Source organism: Mytilus edulis, chromosome 4 (genome assembly GCF_963676685.1).
Source record: "Mytilus edulis chromosome 4, xbMytEdul2.2, whole genome shotgun sequence".
Classification (NCBI taxonomy): Eukaryota; Metazoa; Mollusca; class Bivalvia; order Mytilida; family Mytilidae; genus Mytilus; species Mytilus edulis.
In genome coordinates this window covers 84,524,389-84,545,961 of record NC_092347.1, presented here as the reverse complement: position 1 = coordinate 84,545,961, position 21,573 = coordinate 84,524,389, and the positions used below count along the sequence as shown (strand labels likewise).

The 21,573-nt window shown below is 31.2% G+C and overlaps 2 protein-coding genes across 3 annotated transcripts in view; both read left to right on the top strand.

Moving 5' to 3' along the window:
- Window positions 1-9,994, top strand: part of LOC139520797 (glycerol 3-phosphate dehydrogenase-like) — a 41,273-nt gene extending 31,279 nt beyond the window's left edge. For both annotated transcript variants that reach the window (XM_071313748.1, XM_071313747.1), the window contains 3 exons: window positions 4,637-4,755; window positions 7,542-7,752; window positions 9,646-9,994. In XM_071313748.1, coding sequence (XP_071169849.1) covers window positions 4,637-4,755; window positions 7,542-7,752; window positions 9,646-9,904 — 589 coding nt within the window. In that variant the 3' untranslated portion in view covers window positions 9,905-9,994. The remainder of the gene's footprint in view (window positions 1-4,636; window positions 4,756-7,541; window positions 7,753-9,645) is intronic.
- Window positions 9,995-18,964: 8,970 nt separating this feature from the next.
- On the top strand, window positions 18,965-21,360 carry LOC139520796 (tripartite motif-containing protein 2-like). The gene has a single exon (XM_071313746.1). The coding sequence runs from the start codon at window positions 19,115-19,117 to the stop codon at window positions 21,152-21,154; it is 2,040 nt and encodes a 679-aa protein (XP_071169847.1). The 5' UTR covers window positions 18,965-19,114; the 3' UTR covers window positions 21,155-21,360.
- The last annotated feature ends 213 nt before the right edge of the window (window positions 21,361-21,573 follow it).

Here is a 21,573-nt window from a genome sequence, read left to right as displayed (position 1 = left end):
CAACTATAGGTCATTGTACATGCTGTACGACCTGTTTCTTCACTGTGTTTGCTTTTTTCTTTAAGCATGTTACTCGTACTTTCCCGTATACATTGGGTACATTGACATTGGTTTGCATTTCACAATTTTTGAATTTAAAGTAAGACTAACCCTTGCACTACGGAGGTTGCACATTTAAATGTAGGTTTACACAATATTAGATCGAAAACGAAATAATGAAGTAATTAGTAAAATTAAATCTCATTACTGATTTAAAGTTACTGTTAAAAAAACATGTTTACTAATTATGTTTCTTAAAGATCCTGCCCCAAACTCTAATTAATTTTATATTTTTAGGATTAACAATAGCAATCAATATACTGGACTATTGATCTGTCAAACTAATTACCACGACGACAATTTTTAAATAAAACAACTATTTAATGCTTTGATTTTCAACACAAATTTATATCAAATCTATCGAAATTGAAAAAAGTCCGGTTAACCGGTTAGCGTTTTTGGTATTCGGTATTCGGTCGTTCGACCGATTAACCGGTTAACCGGTTAACCGTTGACAACACTAATTTTTTATATCAGTGCCAAAAGGAGAGAAGGGCATATATGTGCATTTCCAACATCTCTTCTTAATGTTGTTGTTAACTATCTAAGTTGTTGATTGTTTCGCAAGATCGCCATTTCTAAGATGACAAGTATGATTACTAGTAAATGTGTTTGATGACGATGAACAATAGCATAATTAAGATGTTTCAAGTTGTTTGTTCTACAGGTGTCTAATAACCTCTTGTGGTTTTAAATCTTGCTTGCAATAAGCTTCGTATAGCAAATGTACCTAAATCTTTGAAATAATTCGGCATAAAAATTATTCCAACCAATATGTACTTTTGTTTCAATAACGGAAGTGTGTTGGCCTCTTAAAACAGACAATGTAGAATAGAAATAATAACATGGTAAACAGTTAAGTTCGAATAGAGTGATTTCCTAAAGGTTATACAAGCTATTAATTTGAAGAGAAGATGACAGTAGTTTATGAAGTTTAAATCTCGCAAATCGATTAGGAAGCGAAAAATCAAGGTACTAAACAAAAACAGAGAACATGGCATGAACTCCAAAAGGAAAGAGACCACGTGAATGGACCGGCTAAGCCCCTCCTATGCATTTATCACCCGCAATGTCAATTAACACTAAGCATAATGGAATAAATACTACGTTTGTCTATCAAGAAAACACACATGTGTGACTTCACTCAACAGAAAACAGCATTTTCTGTCTAGTTATGCAGGTTTTTTTTTTATCAAATCAAACGAAAGCATGATTCTAATTTATAGATGTGTGTATTACATTATGTATCTAACTAACACGTCTCTTCACAACGTACCGTATATAAAGATATAACAATATATCGGGGTTTCTTGTTCATGATAAATGTAACAATAATACTATAACAGATTTAGACTAATAAATCAATAATGACTGTAAAAACAATTCCAAACTAAAGCATTGTGTAACTCGAGGCAGTAGTAGTATACCGCTGTTCAAAATTCATCAATCGATTGAGAGAAAACAATTCCGGGTTACAAACTTAACTCGAGGAAACCAAAGGAACAACTGTTACGACAACACTGAAGTGCAACAAAAACAAGCGCTAACATCGGGGAAACGAACTATTTGATAACAACTGCCGTATATCTGACTTGGTAAAGGATATTTTAAGAAAAAAGTGGTTGGTTGAACCTGGTTTTATGGTAACAAATTCAACATATCACCGATCAGCCTAATTTTGAATATAAAAAGTCAATTAGAACGTTCTACGAATACAAAAAAAAACCCTGATCACTCACGTTTATGATAGGAATGTCAATCCAGATGCACTTATCACCTGAACATAGATACTGAAGAAAAAAAAAACGTTTATATATTAGCGCAATCAATTCAAAATTTATTTAAGCCTTCTTATTAACAAAAAATGTAGATTCAAACAAATTTATTTTAGAATCTTCGCTATTAAAAGGTAAATATGGTCCTAGGATAATATATTGTATAAAAATCAATACAAACAGAAATGAATAAGATTCTCGAAGCTTCATACTAAAAATACTCAACATATAAACATAAAGTATTTAAATTACCAAAGAAATAGTACACTCAAAAACTGAAGACTTGCTGAAAAAGACTAATTTTATTTTTGTAAATGTCATCTTTCAAATTCAAGTCAATTTCTAAACGTTAGAAGCAATTATACATCACCCTAGTAATAAAAGTGCATACAGAATCTGCTTTTACATAAAAGTTAGAAGGATTCCTAAGTAAGTCTAAGCCAAATTCTGTCTGATATAAATATCCTGTTTATAAGCCACTAACGTATTATAGTGCATACACTTGTTCTATATATTATTTACAAATGGAACATTTCCATAGCAAAATGTGATTTGACATTACATTTTAATCAATAAAAAGTAAAAAGAAGTTAAGATGGCGTATGATTGCGAATAGGACAACTCGCCGCAAGACATTAAATGACACAGTCGGTAACAACTAAATGTCACCGTTCGGCCTTCAGCAACGAGCAAAACCCATACCGCATACCAAAAAAGGACAAATTTGAAACAATTCAAATTAATTTAAAACTAGTCTTGAGGATATCACTGAGATCTTCAAAGCAGATATATACTTATATAATGTAGGGTAGCATGTTTATATACTGACATTTGAATTGCACCAGCATTTTATATCTGATAGCAATTTATTACAGTAATAAAATTATTTTATGTGTTTAATTAGCTGATCTGTGCAGCTGTATTTTGGCGCCTGTAGTTATAATACTTTAGTGGCTTATAAACAGGATATTTATATCAGACAGAATTTGGCTTAGACTTACTTAAGAATCCTTCTAACTTTTATGTAAATGCAAAGAAACATGTTAAATTAATTATAAACAAAAAAGTTAACCAACTTATTTCCCTTCAAATACAAGTAATAAATAAGTTGAATTTTGAATGAATTTTTAGAATTAACATGGTATATAAAGAAACAAAACCATTAGTAGAAGAAAAACTTACAATTCTTTGGTCATACAGAAAAACGTTTTAAAGATAAAAACATATCTATAAAACAATAAAATGAAAAGCTCACAAACTCAGAAATCTATAAAGATTGAGCAACTCGAACACCACCACAATCTGGGGTCGATCTCGGATACCTCGATGGGGAAAGCAGATTCTGTTCAACACAAAATATCACTCGTTTTCGTAATGGCATGTAAATTTGTGTTGACCGGATTCCACATCTGGATTTTAGAATATGATAATTCATTGTAAAATTCTAATGTACGAATGAAATTTCTTTTTATTTCATATCTGATTGTATTATAGGTCATGGCGATACAAAGACATTTCGAAATGTGATCTTACGGTTTTAGATACATAAACACGTATCATTGACTACATTGATATGATAAAACATTGATGTCGTTTGGTATTTTCCTTATCCATGCAAAGCTGATATCTCCATTTTTAGTTATTTCTATATATTAAAAACCCTAAATATAAAGGTCATTTTCGAGAGCAGAGAAAATTTACCTTTGAGGAGAATTCATTTTTGAAATAAAGTTTAAAATGAATAACGTGTGACTAGCAAAGATATTTTTCGCTTAATAGGGGTAACCGTTATAATAGGTTTGACAGTAAATCATTGTTTTGTAAATGCAATGGTTTAATGGTACCTTTATTAGATTTGTTTTATACTTCAGTTTTTTTTTAGACCAAATAATTTCTACGGTACTTCTGAAAATATTAAAAAAATGTCTGGGCAGACATTCAATTATGGTTTATTTGGTTCATACTTGAAACTATTGACCATGGCTTTTCAAATGGAATTTGATTCACGCATACAAAAGAGAATGAGCACAAAACGCAACATATAATATGATTGAATTTTTCATTGTATGGTTGTAGTTAAACTGGCATGAAAATAGAGATATTGTGTCATTAAAATTTGTTATTACAACATGTTGGAAATTTAAAATTGAAGTTAAAAAATAATGTTTTTTTTTTATTCTTCATAAGACCTACTTCTGTATGGAGTATCGCAAGTCGGTTAGGTCCTTTTTGTAAGCTGTTTCAGAATTCAGATTTTAATTAGTGTTGGATTTCATTTTTCAAAATAAATGCACAGTGATTTTGTATGTAACTTTTACTTGTATTTTGAAGAGATATTTATGGTTTAATTCAGTTCTTATTTCAACACTTCATGGCTCATTTTACAGTATGAAAGTACTTCTGACATAAGATATAGGAATTGCTTATTTTTTTTTATTTCCATTCCTTCCTGACTTAATAATATAATTGTTTATTTAATAGTCAAAACATTAAATTCTTTTAATTCAAAGGTGTTTTATCAGAAATGTTCATCTGAAAACATAATGTTATAGGAGAATTTTGTATTTGTCACATTTTATAGTGTTGTAAATGTTTTGGTACAGCTAATATATTCGTTTCGAATGTTCGTTCACCAAATGTGCTTATATATTTTTCGTTGTCTAGTCTTAATTGTAAAATTTTACCAATTTTAAATAATGAAGTTATGTATTATCACTCTTATATTCAAATTAATAAACATCTTCTTTATCTACATTTTTCAGAATCAAACCACGAAAAGGACAATATTTGATATTCAACAAAACTGCTAAAGATGTCATATCTTCAAGCATACTTCCTGTTCCCACAGAAATAACCAAAGGAATAATAGTTTTTAAATCTGGTAAGGTAATTTATTGCATATTATGTGAGTGGGTTAAAAAGACAGTCTAGTCTAGTCATGAACGAAAATGCGCAAGTCAGCAGTCTATTTCAGATCTTGTCTACACGTTATGGTCAATGAAATAAAACTTGTTGACTAATTATATTACATAATATGAACTGCTTCAGACATGAATAACATACATAGCAAGGTTTCCTGAACGCTTCAGAGTGCCATAAATGATATATGGAAAAAAAGTGTATGTAGCTTAAAAGAAAAATCACAAAAATACTAAATTCCGAAGAAAATTAAAAAAGGAAAGTCCCAAACCAAATGGCAAAATAAAAAGCTCAAACACATTAAACGAATCAATAACAACTGTCACATTCCTGACCTGGTACAGGAATTTCCCTTTTAAGAAAAAGGTGATTAAACCTGCTTTTTATGGTAATTTTTATAGAATTTACTGTTTGCAAAGTATGAATCATTCCAAATACTAAGGATAACCTTAGCCGAATTTGGCACAACTGTTTTGAACCTTGGATCGTCAATGCTCTTCAAATTTGTACTTGTTGGCTTACTTACTATTTTGATATGAGCACCCCTGACGATTCTTATGTAGACGAAACGTGCGTTTGAGTATTAAATTATAAGCCTGGTACCTTTGATCACACATCGAAATGTTCTATTGTATTGTTTATTTGTGTATTTTTTCTGTCCTTATTGTTCTTGCATTTATTTGTACTATAGTTCTGTCATATAATGTTTTCGTTTTAATGTTATTTTTTAACATTGCAATAAAAGCGCGAGGTTTAACCAGCCCCAAACCAGGTTCAACCCACCATTTTTTCTTAAAATGTCCTATACCAAGTCAGGAAAATGGCAGTTGTTATCTTATAGTTCGTTTCTTTGTATATTGCATTGTCTTTTGTATATTTTTGCACTTCAATGTTTCTGTTGTTTCGTTGTTTTCCTCTAACAATTGATGTGTTTTTCTTGGTTTTAGTTTGTTACCCGGATTTGTTTTTCTCTCAATCGATTTATGACTTTCGAACAACGGTATACTACTGTTGCATTTATTTAAAGCCAGCTTAACCTCTCAGCTACACGACAGCCGCACCGAATTCCGTTACATAGACAATAATTTGTGAACATAACAAATAGACTCAATAGGCAAAAACGGCAAAAATATGGGCACAGCAGTCAACACAGTGTCACAATCGTAATCGCTTATAACAAACAAATATGTAACAAGTAAGCACAAAATGGCACATAAACCAAGCATATTAGCAAAAATTAAAGACAAGAGTCGTTCATTGATGTAGTTCATAAGTGTTTCTGAAAGTTTATCGTTTTTTTATACAACTTATACTGTTGTTTTTTCCCTTTTGAATGGCCTATTATAGCTTACTGTACGGTGTGAGCCATTTAATAACCGTGTTGAAGACCTTTATTTAACCTATAATGGATTTTCTTTCACAAATGGTAACTTGGATGGAGAGTTGTCTCAACGGCACTCATACCACATCTTCTAAAATCTATATATAGACAAAGCCCATTAGCAAAAAGGAAAGACAATAATACGGTCATTATCATAGAACAATAACACAATGATGGGATGTACAAGTCCCGAGGCTCGTCAAATAGATATCAATTTGACGGACTCTACAGTAAAAGTCATTATAATAAACAAAACAACGAGGGTCTAACACGTTATTAAGATGATAAAAGATGATGAAACATTTCCAATTTCTACTAGTATTATAAAACGAATAAAATGAAGCTTCTTTCCGTTACTAACATGTTTATTGTGTGTTTTATGCTGGTCATCCTATCAGATCCATTGATATAAATTAGTTGCATATTTAATTGGAAAAACCCGTTTAGAGAACAGGGTTTGGTGGGATCATCTGTTCAATGTAGACAGGAATAATTTGTCTTTTTGTGCTATCTACTTTACAACTTATCTTACTCATACAAATTATTTACGGAGATCGAATACACATATTCTCTTCCTCATCAGAACTAAAGAAAAACCTGAAGCAAAAGCAACTTATAAACATCAAAAACACTTCCTGCACAGCGATAGTTGGATTAAATATTTTCAGTTTGAAAAAAAGTCATTGTTTAAATAAGATATGATTTTACTACTTTGATTTGTATCGTCTTAATGGGTTTATTGCCTCTAATTTAAATAAAATGCGTAGAACAATTACGTTTGTTTTTACATTTGATAAAACACATTGCCATATTCTAAATATTGGTAAGAAATGATGAGTTCTGTTTATTATGTTAGTGTTTTAAAGTACTGCATATCTCGAAAGGAAAGGCAAAATACTTGAGAGAAAGTAGGTGAGTGACGTTTGCAGACAAAAAGGAATGTTAATAATTTGCGTATGCACTTTTATTTTACAGGCTACTGGCTTCGTTAATGTTTGATTTTTTAAATTTTAAATTAAACTTTTTAATCCATACATATAATTTTATGGCATGGTTGCACACCAGTCAATTACAGTTCAACTAAGTATTAATTTAAATGTTAACTAGTACAGTCTTTAATTATATACAGACTCAAAAGTTTTAATTGATTACGCGATTTGAAATGCCATTTAACTACAGTTGACTTTTGTGCAACACATTCCTTGTTTCTAAGATGACACTTGTTTTTGTTCTTATTTCTTTTGCTGCGTTATTGACCATTAAAGCTTTGAACTAGCTATATAATTGTTTCTTCTAATAAGATTATCGACGTGCGTTAAAAGTATTTCTTCGAATTATTGTTTTCCCTGTTAAATGTTATTTTATAGTACATGACAATGTCATTATTGGACCAACTGCAGAGGAAACTGAAGACCGTCATGCTTCTCCTACGATTGATTCGGCCATAACTACAAGACTATGGAATCATGGGAAGAAAACAGTACCATCGTTGTCGAAGCATGATATTGTCCACATGTACACCGGAGTAAGACCAGCAACTGAAAACAAAGACTACCAAATTATTGCAAGACCGGACAGGTGAATTTTCGAAATTCAAAACTTTTGAATGGTGGAATGAAAAATATAAGAAGATATGGAATTAATGTCAATGCGACAACTCTCCTTCCATGGCACAATTTGTAAAAGTTAACCATTATAGTACGTTCTTCAACACTGAGCCGTGGCTCATACCGAACAGCAATCTGGAAAGAGCCCCAAAAAATTACTAGTTGTAAAACCATTTAAACAGGGAAAAAAATGAACATCACAAACAAACGACAACCACTGGACATCAGTTTCCTGACTTTGGACAGATTCAAACAAATGTGGGTTTAAACATTTAAATATGTACCAACCCTCACCCTTACCTGAAACAAAAGCGTTATATCAGAACATAAAGAACGACACACTATAAAATATAGATTGAAAATAATGCTTTTAACACGATTTTAGTTCTTCTGAATGTTTGACAAATCAAATTGATTTTTATCTAGTTCAAACTGACATTCCTTGGCATTCAAGTGGTCAATTTAAGATATTGCATCAATTTGAAATTGTCGTCCGCTAACAAGAGTTGAAAAAACATTTGAAAAGATCACATTCAAGTTCGGTCAGGTTCTTTTTTTTTAATATGCGAAGTCTTCTTTTGAAATTATATACCGTACCTCCCTAAGATTAGACGATTTGTCAATAAGGCTTTGTGTTAAAAAGATTTCAATATAGATTAGAACAATTAAAAAGGCAAGACGGAATACGGATGTCACTCTCACACCCATTTTGAACAATTTTGAATTTATACATTTTTGTTTTTAATTTTTTAAAGCAACGGCTGAATATTACGAACAACTAATTTTGCTGACTGTTACTCCTTTAAATGCAGGATAAACAAATATTTCAAACTTTTATTACAATACAAAACTCAATTGTGAAATGTTAAAATGTCACCTTTTTGTCTGTAATAGTGGTCGATAAAGTATGAAATATTTAATAAAGAATTCCCCCAAAAGTTTTGTTGTTTAGTAGTTAAACATGTATCGAAATTAAAACCATAATGCAGTGTCCACAAATAAATGTCCGACAAGTATGCGTAATTGTTAGCCTCTTTTGTAAGAGTGGTGAATGCTAAAGCTATTGGTTTCAGACATTCAGGCAACCCTAAAACTAATGAACATCAATTAACTCTACTTTAGACATAAATATATTATTATTGCGAATCCTATCATAGTTTTCCACAGATTCACCTGCAAGTTACCTGTCCATTTAAACTTTTGTAAGTCCTATTGTCCCATTGAGCATTGAGGATCATAAATTCCAAAAAGTTGTGCCAAATACGGCTAAGGTATTCTATGCCTGGGATAAGAAAATCCTTAGTTTTTCGAAAAAAATCAAAGTTTTGTAATAAGATTCAGAATGATTATAAAAATTTAGTATTTTCAAGTTAATATAATTTTATCATAGAAAACGCCATTGTGTGGTTTTAATCTCAAATTACTCAAATGAAATGACACTTTATTTGTTTACATTTTCAAGAATTTTATCGTTCAGTGATTGATATCGTATCTTTTGGAAAATTTGACATGATACGTAATGGCTATAAAACAAACCATTTATTTGATAAAAAAGTCGTTTTCAAAGAGAATGTTTTACTGCTATTTTACTGTTTTTTTTTAAATTTTAAAGCTATTTTTATAGAAAAAACATTTGATAGAGTTTGATTATTTACATACTTACATGTTTTGCCTATTCACATATTTATAAGTTCACAAACAATTCAAATGGTATTAAAACAAAAGTTTTGATTCATTGTTTTGTAATTTTAGTGACTAGATACATAACGTTTTTGACAATAAAAGTATTCATCGGTAATAATTACTGTCATACTTAGTAGTAACTAGCCTGTAAAGATGTTACAATTCTAATAACTATTTTCAGAAACTGGTTGACAGTTTGTGGTATCCGATCAACAGGATTAAGTGGATGTATTGGTATCGCAGACCATGTATTATCTCAGGTGAAAGATAAATTTGGAATTGAGCCATCAAAATCCAGTTGGGAAACTATTCAGAAAGTTAACTTTAATTTTACCAAAAATGGAACAGTTATGTTTCCACATGGAAATGAACATTTAATAACACATCCGCTTACGTTTACTGGAGTAACCAGACAGATGATTTCACAATCAAACTTATAATTTGCGCTTGTCTTATTTATATTTTAATGTGTATGACGTCAACTCCATATTTGTTACATAATTTATTTTACTAATAAAATACTATTTAAATATGGTGGTTAGAATGTGATACCCCGCAATTGTAACATGCAAATTTACGCAAAGATTTCATTAGAATAACGATGCTTACGATCAACCCTTTACACCCGTTTACACCAACAGTAGCTAGAATTAATTCGCTATGACGAATGGTGATACAAATGACTCATCATTTAATGCTAAAGGTACCAACAAGAGTGCGTTTGACATTTAAAAAAGAAAGGCCATTCTTACCATTATCAACTCATTAATCAGTGCGTCGGTACTGATATAATTCATTATATATATCTCCAATACAATTTTACTATTATTCTAAGTCCCTTTTTGTCATAAAGCTCCTAACAATTTAAAATATGTATACCTCCCTGGCTTACAAACGTTAAGGTTTGAGTGCCCTTATGATGGGTAATTCAGAATAGCGTTCATGCGGGACGACATTTATACAGTGTGTAACGGATCACATCAAAGACATCAAATAAGACGATCAGTCGAGTTTGTGGTCTATATAAGTATCTTTATTCTTCAAAACTACATATAATTTTGGCTTCATATACTATTTCATAACAACCAATTCTCTACAATAAAATACAAATACACATAAACATACATCGTAAGTAAAAATATAACTTAAACACTAAAATCATAACACTAAACAAACAATAGGAAACACTTTCTTTCACGCTTCATGAATAACTTGTTAAATTAAAAGGTTAATTGAAATAAATATTAATTATAAATACTTTTACAATTCTTAATATTTCTTCTTTAAATAAATATTGTTCTTAAAAATGTACATACAATTATCTCTTACCGATTATGATCTCTCTATAAAATAATGATTTGTCTCCGAATATCAAATAACTTGCAATGAATAAAAACTAGACAACGTAACGTACGTCAAAGGGCTAAACGTCATAAAACTTTAAAAACGGGAAATATAACAATTCATAAGAGTGCAACGTTACATGTATGCGCAAATACCCAAAAATCGTATCTACAAGTATTATAAATAAAATAAATAAATTCAGTAATAATAAATGAAGTAACCCAACAATTTTGAATTACATTACAAATCTAACACAGTGGTATTGAACAGTAGTATATTTCTGTTGCCTTAATTTACTTTCAACATGCGTTTATTTATATGTATATCTTTATTTTCCAAGTGAACTGTTAAGACTTTTTTCATTTGATTTTTGGCATGTCTTTTTTTGTTCTTTGTGCATATATGGGTTGCTGATCACAAGGAAGCTATTAAACCAAGAGTTCCAAATGGTGAAGTTGAAATCATCCCTTCGTAAATTTTACGGACGCCATCACGAGTTGGTTGACCGTTATGGAATAACCGTTTCACAAATGATATCGGATATGTTCCTTACGTCGTAACTACAATCCCCTTCCCTTTCATGAATGTGACCTACCGAATTAGACTATTTACCGGATTTGTAATCACATAAGCAACACGACGAGTGCCACATGTGGAGCAGGATCTGCTTACCCTTCCGGAACACCTGAGATCACCCCTAGTTTTTTTTGGGGTTCGTGTTGTTTATTCTTTAGTTTTCTATGTTGTGTCATGTTTACTATTGTTTTTCTGTTTGTCATTTTCATTTTTAGCCATGGCGTTGTCAGTTTGTTTTAGATTTATGAGTTTGACTGTCCCTTTGGTATCTTTCGTCCCTCTTTCAATATTAGTTTTGATTGTAGAAAAAAACTTTGATTAAAAAGTACTGTTTAACATTACTGTGTTAACTTGTCATTGTGCTAATGATATAATAAAATACAATAACATGGTGACTTAAGTTGTCCTGAACGTTACTGCTGTGTCCTTACTTTGTGCTTGCGGATTTGTTTTACAGAACTTTATAAAACAACAATTTTGTGGATTATCTTTTCACTAATATCTTCAACTTGAAGTAGTATTTTATTGGAAATTAGAAAAAACGAAATTTTCATGATAATGTTACAATGATGTGAAATATTTTAGTTCTGTGCATGTTTACCTGGCTCTATGCATCTATGTTCTGTTTCTTTTTTTTTTAATTAGACTATAATGTGGTGAATATTCCAAAGCATTAATGCAAAACAAATAATCACATATTAGCATACGTTATGTTGTAACATAATGGCAGATAAGCAAATATTTATTTATTTTCTTTTGTTACATCTCTGACATCGGACTCGGACTTCTCTTGAACTGAATTTTAATGTGCGTATTGTTACTTTTCCACATTGGCTAGAGGTATAAGGAGAAGGTTGAGATCTCAAAAACATGTTTAACCCTGCCGCAATTTTGCGCCTGTCCCAAGTCAGGAGCCTCTGGTCTTTGTTAGTCTTGTATGATTTTTGATTTTAGTTTCTTGTGTATAATTCGGAGTTTAGTATGACGTCCATTATCACTGTACTAGTATACATATTTTTTAATAGTCCAGCTGAAGGACGCCTACGGGTGCGGGAGTTTCTCGCTACATTGAAGACCCATTGGTGGCCTTCGGCTGTTGTCGCTTTGACACGTTCCCCATTTCTTTTCTCAATTTTATGTATTAAGAAAATTTTATTGAATAAAATCAGTTTGTCTCCAAACATGGCTCAAAACTATAGTGAAAGGTCATTCATCTAATTTAAATTCATCTAAAATGGTGCGTTTGAAAAAAAAAAAAAGGAATGTTTGAATCTCCCTATATGATGTTATCATTAAAGGTGTTTAGGTTGCAGTTCTAATTGACTGCTCCATAGGCTTACATGTTAAACAGCTGTTCTTTGAAAATAAAAAAAATGCTACTTAGAAAAAAAATTTCATGTTCATATCATGTATGTACTTATATGAAATTGTGAATTAATCGAAAAAAAAGTGGGTCATGCCACGAAGAATAAAAAGTTTCGTAATCCTGAAGTCAAAACATTTTTTTTCTACTTTCTGTTTGCTGTTTTTACTAGGCCGCACCACTTCCAGTAAACATGATATCCTTCCACTTTTCTGGATTGATGTTCCCAAAAAGATGCAAGATTTTTTTAAAATCTATATATATGTTTCAATACAGCATAAACCTATAATCAAACAGAAAAAAATGAGTCCAGAAAAAAATTCAGAAAAAAATGGACTATTTTGTTTCCCTCCATGTTTTGACATGCACCGGAAACTGGAGTTGTAATACAAGACTGGTACCTTTAGGGATGTGTCGCTATTTGAACATAATTATCATACGCCAACTGCAAATCACTAGTTTAACACACGCCTTTTAGCTAAAGATTAGGTTGGGACTTAGTATTCTGGATGAAGGTAATAAGGATCTGATTTGATGTGGTACTTTGTGTTTCTTTCTTTTAAATCAATCGAACGAATTTCACCTGTTTATAGAAACACACGCATTCCGCAGATAAGATTTCTGTATAACAATATACTACTAAATAAAGGGAAGACCGTAAATCAAATCAAGTTTAATTCTTTTTATTAAGTTTCATAAATGTGAGGCCCAAAATTGATAAAGATGTGTTGCTGTTGTTTAGCTGAAAAATACATGTGTTGATATATCATAGGTACACAAAACATAAAAATAATCAGGTTATAGCAACCTCGGGTTGACAATTCTAAATATTCTTTATCTTTGATTTTATTTAATGTCTGGCGTATTAGATTATAATCCTGGTATCCTTTATAATTTTTTAAATCACTGGGCCACTGCTTGTGGACGTTTCGTCCCCGAGAATATCTCCAGCCCAGCATTCGGCATTTGGATGTTGACATGAATATCAATTATATGGTCATTTTTACAAATTTCCTGTTTACGAAACTTTGAATTTTTTGAAAAAATAAGGATTATCTTATCCCAGAAATAGATTACCTTAGCCGTATATGGCACAACTTTTTGGAATTTTTGGGTCCTCAATGCTCTTCAACTTTGTACTTGTTTGGCTTTGTAATCATTTTGATATGAGCGTCACTGATGAGTCTTATGTAGACGAAACGCGTGTCAAAATAAACGGACGACAATTACTAAAGGATGTCTATCTCAAATATCACCATGGGAAAGGAGGGCTAAAATCAGTGAAAACAAATAAATATTTATTTCAAAAATAATTGTTAAGGTACAAACCACTCATACCATAAGGAAATTATAAAAGTCCTACAAATAAAATTTAAAGTTTCGTCTTAAACTATATGTTAATTAGATCTGCAAGTCCCCTCCGTTTTGATGAAAAATTTAAACTGCCAAATGTAACCTTTTATATGAATTTGAATGTCTGTGTTCACCCATTGTATTGGAAGTTGCGCAAACATAAATCAGCGTTGTGCTTTTCGTGCACAGTTTTGAATGTTTTGCATAGGAGTTTCGAATTCTAGTTTGGAATTCAATTTAAAAAGATATGCAATAACTCATCAAAGATACCTGTCATATAATTAACATGAATCACTCCAAACGCATATATACATGTATAAATATTTGTTTAGGGGCCCGCTGAAGGACGCCTCCTGGTGCGGAAGTTTCTCGCTACATTGAAGACCTATTGGTGACCTTCTTCTGTTGTCTATTCTGTGGTCGGGTTGTTGTCTCTTTGACACATTCCCCATTTCCATTCTCAATTAGATGTACATAAGACTCTTCAATGGAGCTCAAATCAAACCAACTACCATGGCAAATCAAATAAGAAGATCATTCTGAAAGTTGTACTGAATACTTCATATGCAATATATATCTGGGAGACAAACCTTTGTGTTTCAAATCCACAAGATTAAACTTTGTGCGGAAATTCTATATTATGCATTTCCTCTTTAACACGTAGGAGGCTCTTCAAAATTCAACTGCCATCTTTTGTTAAAATAAAACAGGCGATAGCAGCAAGAGTCTGAACTGTAGTTTTGTTGATGACAATTCCAATGCCTTAATAGTTTATCTCTTAAATAAAGTTCTAGAGTTAAAAGAAGATAGCAAATTCTCTCAGAAACTGATAAATAATTATCATCAGTATTAAACATAGCATTTTATGCTAGCAGGGAAAAAAGCTATAAATCTCAAAAAATCATATTATACAATTAAATAATCATAAATTCTATGTAGAAGCTGTTAATCGTAAAAACCATCTCGAATCAGGTTTGACAACAATATCACATTTTGCTGTTCTAGAATGAACGTCACTTACGTCCAACACGGTTCAGATTGTATCAGTCCAGTATGACATCTATTTTGTTTATTTCATCGAGTAAAATTTATTTCGAACAAAAAATATATCAAGGATAAAATAAGAGGCAATCGTTGTTTACCGAATATCTGAACTCATAAATTTTTAATAGATAAACCAATTGAAATATATAAACGAATCTTTCCATTTCACATGCAGCGACACTACTTTAATTTGTCGTAACGATAAGCGTATACTGTTATTGTGGTATCGTAAAATATAATATCGAAAAGAATTTCCTAGTGAGATAAGACACGGTTCAAAGTATAGTTGAGCAAAAGTTCAATGTCATTTAAAATATTGCTTAAACTGTTGTTATTTGAAATCTTTGAAATTATGTTTTAGAAGTCATGCTATGTCGGTGAAAATTACCATTTTAAGGGCATGTAATATCTTTAATATAACTAGTCTAATCATTTATGTTTCCAGCTGACTTTACACTGAAAATGCAGCTTTTTAAGTAATATGTTGTAACAATGATTAAAGCACGCAACTTAAACAATGTAAGTGCCTTAGCAAGTTTAACAATCAAAGTGCCTCTCAAAAGTTCAATTCTGTGTCAAATATTATTTATTATGCAACCGTTGATTCAGAGGAGATAAACATAAAAATGTACTTAAACAATATCAGGACAACATAACATTCAAAAATAAAATTACAAAAAAAGAAAAAGGAAAAACGAACTCCAAGGAAAAATAAAAGCAAAGATTATGTTATCAGTTGGTATATTAAAAGCTTAAGGTTCCACTAAAGTCAAAATATAGGACACTTCATAAACATATTAACTTTGCCTGTATTTTTCAATCTATAATGAATAAAGATTGTAAATAAACTTGAAAATATTATGTGGTGGCCAAACCGGTTCTTGGGGTGAACACTAAATTTTCTAAAAAATCTTGAGGCCTGGGAGACGACTTTATTTGATAAAAATTGGTAAAGACGAATACTATTACATGTAATGCAGTACACGCTAATGTTGTTTTGTCACATAAATATGTTTCAATGGCATAGTTGTCCAATTTCTGTATTGCCTTCGATATTCGTTCACTTAGATGCATGAAATTAACTGAAATTTGTAAATCAATACATTTTTTGAAAAATCAATATTAGCTTGTACTCCATTACATGTAACAGTATTCATCTATACTAATTTTAAACAAATTAAGTCATCTAGCAGGCCTGTTAAGTATGTCTAAATGAACATATGTTCTCATAATTTAGGACTTTATTTATTATAGGTTGAAAAATACAGGCAAAGTTTAGATGTTTATCAAGTGTCCTATATTTTGACTTTAGTGGAACCTTAAACATATCAAACGAAAGGAAAACAGCTGTTGAGGGATAGGGGTATTGAGGTATGCCGTAAATACAAATTAAAGTTATATAAATGCTTCAGGACTCCATCATTTTGATAGGCGAACAACAATGAAGTGTTTTCTTTCTGTGGCGATGAACCTCAACGTTCATAGATATAGAAAGATGTGGCATGAGTTCTAATGAGATAACTTTCCATCCAAGTAACAAATTTCTAAAAGTAAACCATTACAGATTAAGGTACGGCCTTCAACATGTATGCATGTGCTATCTACCTCAATATTACAACAGTACAGAGAAATATATAAAATAAAATAAAAGGTGAGCTTTCTGTATTACCTACTTGCCTGTTTTGTGTATTAAGATAGTCACACGCTACAATGAAGACTGTATTGTGGTCAACTTCTTCATACCCTACTGAAATACAGACGATGCATTCTATTCTTAATCTTGAAAAAAGAAATTAAGCCGTAAGACTTAACTAGCTTCGTTCATATATATGTGTTGCATGTAAAATATTAAGCTAAACGTGAAACAGAATGTAGATAAATAGACGCAGATCATGTAAAAATTCACTTTTCGATTTTAGCATATTAAACAAATTCCCATTGATGAAATACAAATAGAAAAATTTGAACTTCAGAATATTGAAATGCTATTTTTTTTATCAAAAGCTAGAAATATTTCTATAATAATATTATGATATAACTGTGAAAAAGGTAAAATCCCAAAAATACTTAACTCCGAGGAAAAGTCCCTAATCAAATGGCAAAATCAAAAGCTCAAACACATCAAACGAAAAGATAACAACTGTCATATTCCTGGCTTGGAACAGACATTTTCTAATGTAAACAACTGTTGATTAAACCTATTTTTAAAGCTAGTTAAACCTCTCTGCAAACAATTAGCATCAAATTCCATTATATTGACAACTATGTGTGAACAAACAACACAGACATAATAGGTAAAAATATCAAAAAATAAAGGTACTAAAAAACCCCAAATAAATATGTAACAAAAAAAGCACAAAATGGCATATATATCACGATTACAGCAAAAAATAAAGACAAGAATACTACACAAATTAACAACTGTACAATAACACAATGACGGGACAAAGAGGCACGTCATATATATCAAATAAACACCATATTTCTTTTATATGAAGTGATCGAAACAACTCTGTGCTATTACTGTGTAAAGCAATATTGGTCTTTATTTTTGATTTTTAATTGTTCGTCTAAGCAACGAAAATAAAAGATTCTTAAACTCTTCATCAAATTTGAAAACTATAGCATTTCTGAGTAAACAAACAAAATTTTATTAACAAATATTGTCTTGCGTGCCTGTTCGTGGGCGGTTGCTCACCTCTTTTCAAATTTCTTTCCGTGTCGTTGCTATCTTATTGGCAAATATAACAAACGCTCCTATTTTTCATAATTACCAAATCAGGGAACAATTTACTGTAAAGACAATTGATTAATAGATTAATCGTTCACAAAGCAGCGCTATTGTCCAATCAATTCAGATAAGATTGTGTTGTTTGCACACATGCTTCTGTATAAATAAGGATGTTCATTTTTTCGGTTTAAATTTGTCTATAAATGGAAAGTTTGCAAATGTTACGAGTTAAATTTATTTTTAATTGATGAGTTTAACGTCATTATAGGAGGATGTAGTACAGTGAAACCTGTCTAACCCGAACCTCTTCGGGACTTAAGATTGTGTTCGGTTTTGGCCGATGTTCGGTTTTATAGAGTATACAACGCATACAATTTGATATGACGGTGCTTAATAACATGTTTGGTTTATACAGGTTTCACTGTAGTTTGACTTTCAGATTCCTAACTCTTCAAAGTTTGTTTTGAACCATTCTTAGGACATTCAACTTATTGCAACGAAAGGAAGTTATAATCTTATTTGGTTATATGATTCCTCTTACATTTTATGTACTGTTCGAATGTTTCTCAGAATATGAATGACATTGTGACATTGACCAAAGTAATTTATGAATTATTTTCAGTCACCTAAAGTTAAGTATTCTTATATTAATGTGCATCTAAGCCACATGTATGATTGAAGAAATGAAAATCTATTAGGATTTTTTATGAGCTGTTTTGTTGTTTGAACGAGAGATAAAGGTTTTATTGATAAACGTTCGTTGTTTGGTGTATTTTGTACCTGGACGATTTTCGGTGGTAATATTATTCTTATTGTAAATATAAAAACATATGTAATATTCCAACTTTCAAAAGGTCAAACTAGTTCAATACACAGTAGGTCGAATGAACTACAAAATTTAAAGGGATACTTTATACATAAGAAAGTGTGTGTCAGTATATACGTTTGTTTTGTAACTTTAATTCCTAAACAATGCAGGTTGATACGTAACCATTGATTCGTCTCAAAGCTTTTAAAGGGTACAAACAAATAACTCTTTTGTAATGAATATCGTCATAAGTGTCATTAGCATTAATATATGACAATCAATAGGTAGATCATATTCGTACAATTTGTTCATTTTCTCGTGGGATAACTAGCTGCTATTGGAGGATTTATGCGTAGTGAATTGCTATTATAGTAATTTAAGGTGTTTTCCATACAGAATAGGGATTAATAAATACTATTTCCTGAACAGTAATGGAAAATCTGTTATCTTCAGAATTTGTACAGCCGGTGTGTGACAGGCATGTAAAGGAAGAACTGAAATATTATTGCTTTTTATGTCGAAGCCACGTCTGTTCAGATTGTATTTTAGAACGTCATTCTGCACATGTCCATGACGTCAAGAGAGCAAGTTCAAGACAGAAAGAGATAAGAATTGAAGAATTATTTAAGACCCCGGATGTTCCAGGTCAACCGGTTAAAAATGATATAGAATTTGTAGAAATTTTAAAGCAAATTGAAGAATATCATAAAAAGACAAACGAAACCGCTGAAATTATAAATGAAAGAATAGATAATCGAGCGGAAGAATTTCTAAGACATATAAAGAAAATAAAAAATCAATTACTAGAGGAATGTCGGACAATAACAAAGCAGAATCATACACATTTGAATAAAATAAAACAACGAGTTTATTTAAAGCTTGAAAAACGTCCAGAAATCGAAATTTCAAACATATTTCAACAGACGAGTATACATAATGCAGATTATTTAAAATGGGATGTCTTTAGACAACGAGAACTAGTTGAACATGATAATGTCAATATATTGTACCCACAAATAGATTTGCCGGTATTTGAACCAGGTGAAATTGATACTATTTTAATGAAGTCCATGTTCGGGGCTGTGTTGGTCAAAGGAGCAGTTAACCCTGAAACGTCTTTTTCTGAAACTGAATTGGATTATCCTATTCGGTCAAAGGAGAATATTGAACCTAGGCATACAGAATCTAAACAGACAATGTCAAATTGTATAAGATATGAACTAAACAAAGGAGAAATAAGTCCGCGAATGAATAACTATAACTGTCTTATAGAAAATGACAGAAGCTTAAAGGGTAATAAATGGATGGATCATTTTAGCGAAAAACAGAAAAGTTTCGCCAATATTCATACAAATGCAAAAGAAATTCATCCAAATCTTGGACATCAAGATATAAACGCCGGTATCAAAAACAATAAACCAAAAGGGTTGTCAAATTTTGATCATAAATACGGAAATTATGAAACGGATAAGCTCTTACTGTCGTCTGTGAGACCTACCATACACGTTAGCAGTGTTCTACCATCCATGAACTTAAACAAAAGCGCATCACTTCGCGAGGACAATATTCCTAGTTCTATATTACAACCCGTTCCCCATTTAACAATCGATTGCGAAGATAAACCAGTTTGTTGTATTTGCGTTATGGGCTCCGATGTATGTTGGATACACCAGGGGTTTTCTACCACAAATTCTTTGTTTGACATTGGTGAAAATAAACGAAAAAAAATTGAGTTTAAATTTGTTGTTGAAGATTGGACACTCAAGCCTCCAAACACCGTAATAGCAGTTGACTATAACCATAGAATTGTTAAAATAACCCCAATGGGATTACCTGTAAATACTTTATCTTCAACTCAAAATATTGGTTGGTCTTTTTTCCACGTTGATTTACATCCGATTGCAGTGGCATTTTGCAAAAATGGCGATGTGTTAGTGTCGCTTGTTGACTCATGGTCGTACAATACTGATAGCAAAAGTCGTCGACAAGTTGTAAGGATGAATAATGATTTTGAAGTTGAACAAACAATAGAATTTTATGGTACAAAAAGAATTTTCACAACACCTAGGAGACTTGCCGAAAATATAAATGGTGACGTTTGTGTTTTGGATGAAACAAGCGAGAAAAGTGGTCAAATTTTGTTTTTTAATAAGGCTGGATCGTTAAAACTAGTTTATAACGGAAGCAGTGACAGTGACGAGCATTTCAATCCAAACAGTATTTGTTGCGACAGTGAAGCAAGAATAATCATTTCCGACTATAGTTGTAACAAGCTGCATATTTTAGATCAATCAGGAAATTTTCTGCAATATATTATTCACTCGGAAATTAAAAACCCTTTCTGTATAACAATTGATTGTAAGGACCATTTATGGATAGGGTTAAAAAGCGGGAAAATCATCGTGTTTAGTATTCAGCAGCTGGATGAACCTACTCATTCTAGAGAATTATACAAATCATATAAGGTGTAAATTGCATGCACTTTAAATTAAATTGAAGGGAAATAAATTTAAATTATTGGTTCATTAACGTCAGTTTGCCATCAATTGAGAACAGGCGATTGATCATTGCGAGGAAACATTTTAGAAGATTTATTAACTTCGAGGTATAAATTAAAATAAATGAAAAGGATTGGCATTATGTAATTGTTGTTACTTTCGATCAATAAATCATTATGACACAATTTATTAATTTACTGATAGGGTTTATATAGGTACAATCCAATTGCAAAATGTGTCAATTTTTACCCCTTGTATTTTGTACATCTTTTTCAATTAACCTTACATGTACAACGTAAAACGGAATCGTAAGATGTTGAGAGCAAACATTATACAATCCAATGATTCCGAACTGCTATTTTTTTCCTTCATCTTTTTATATATATTTTTTT

Coding starts and splice junctions, on each gene's coding strand:
- LOC139520796 (XM_071313746.1), top strand. CDS start 19,115: ATGGAAAATCTGTTATCTTCAGAATTTGTACAGCCGGTGTGTGACAGG.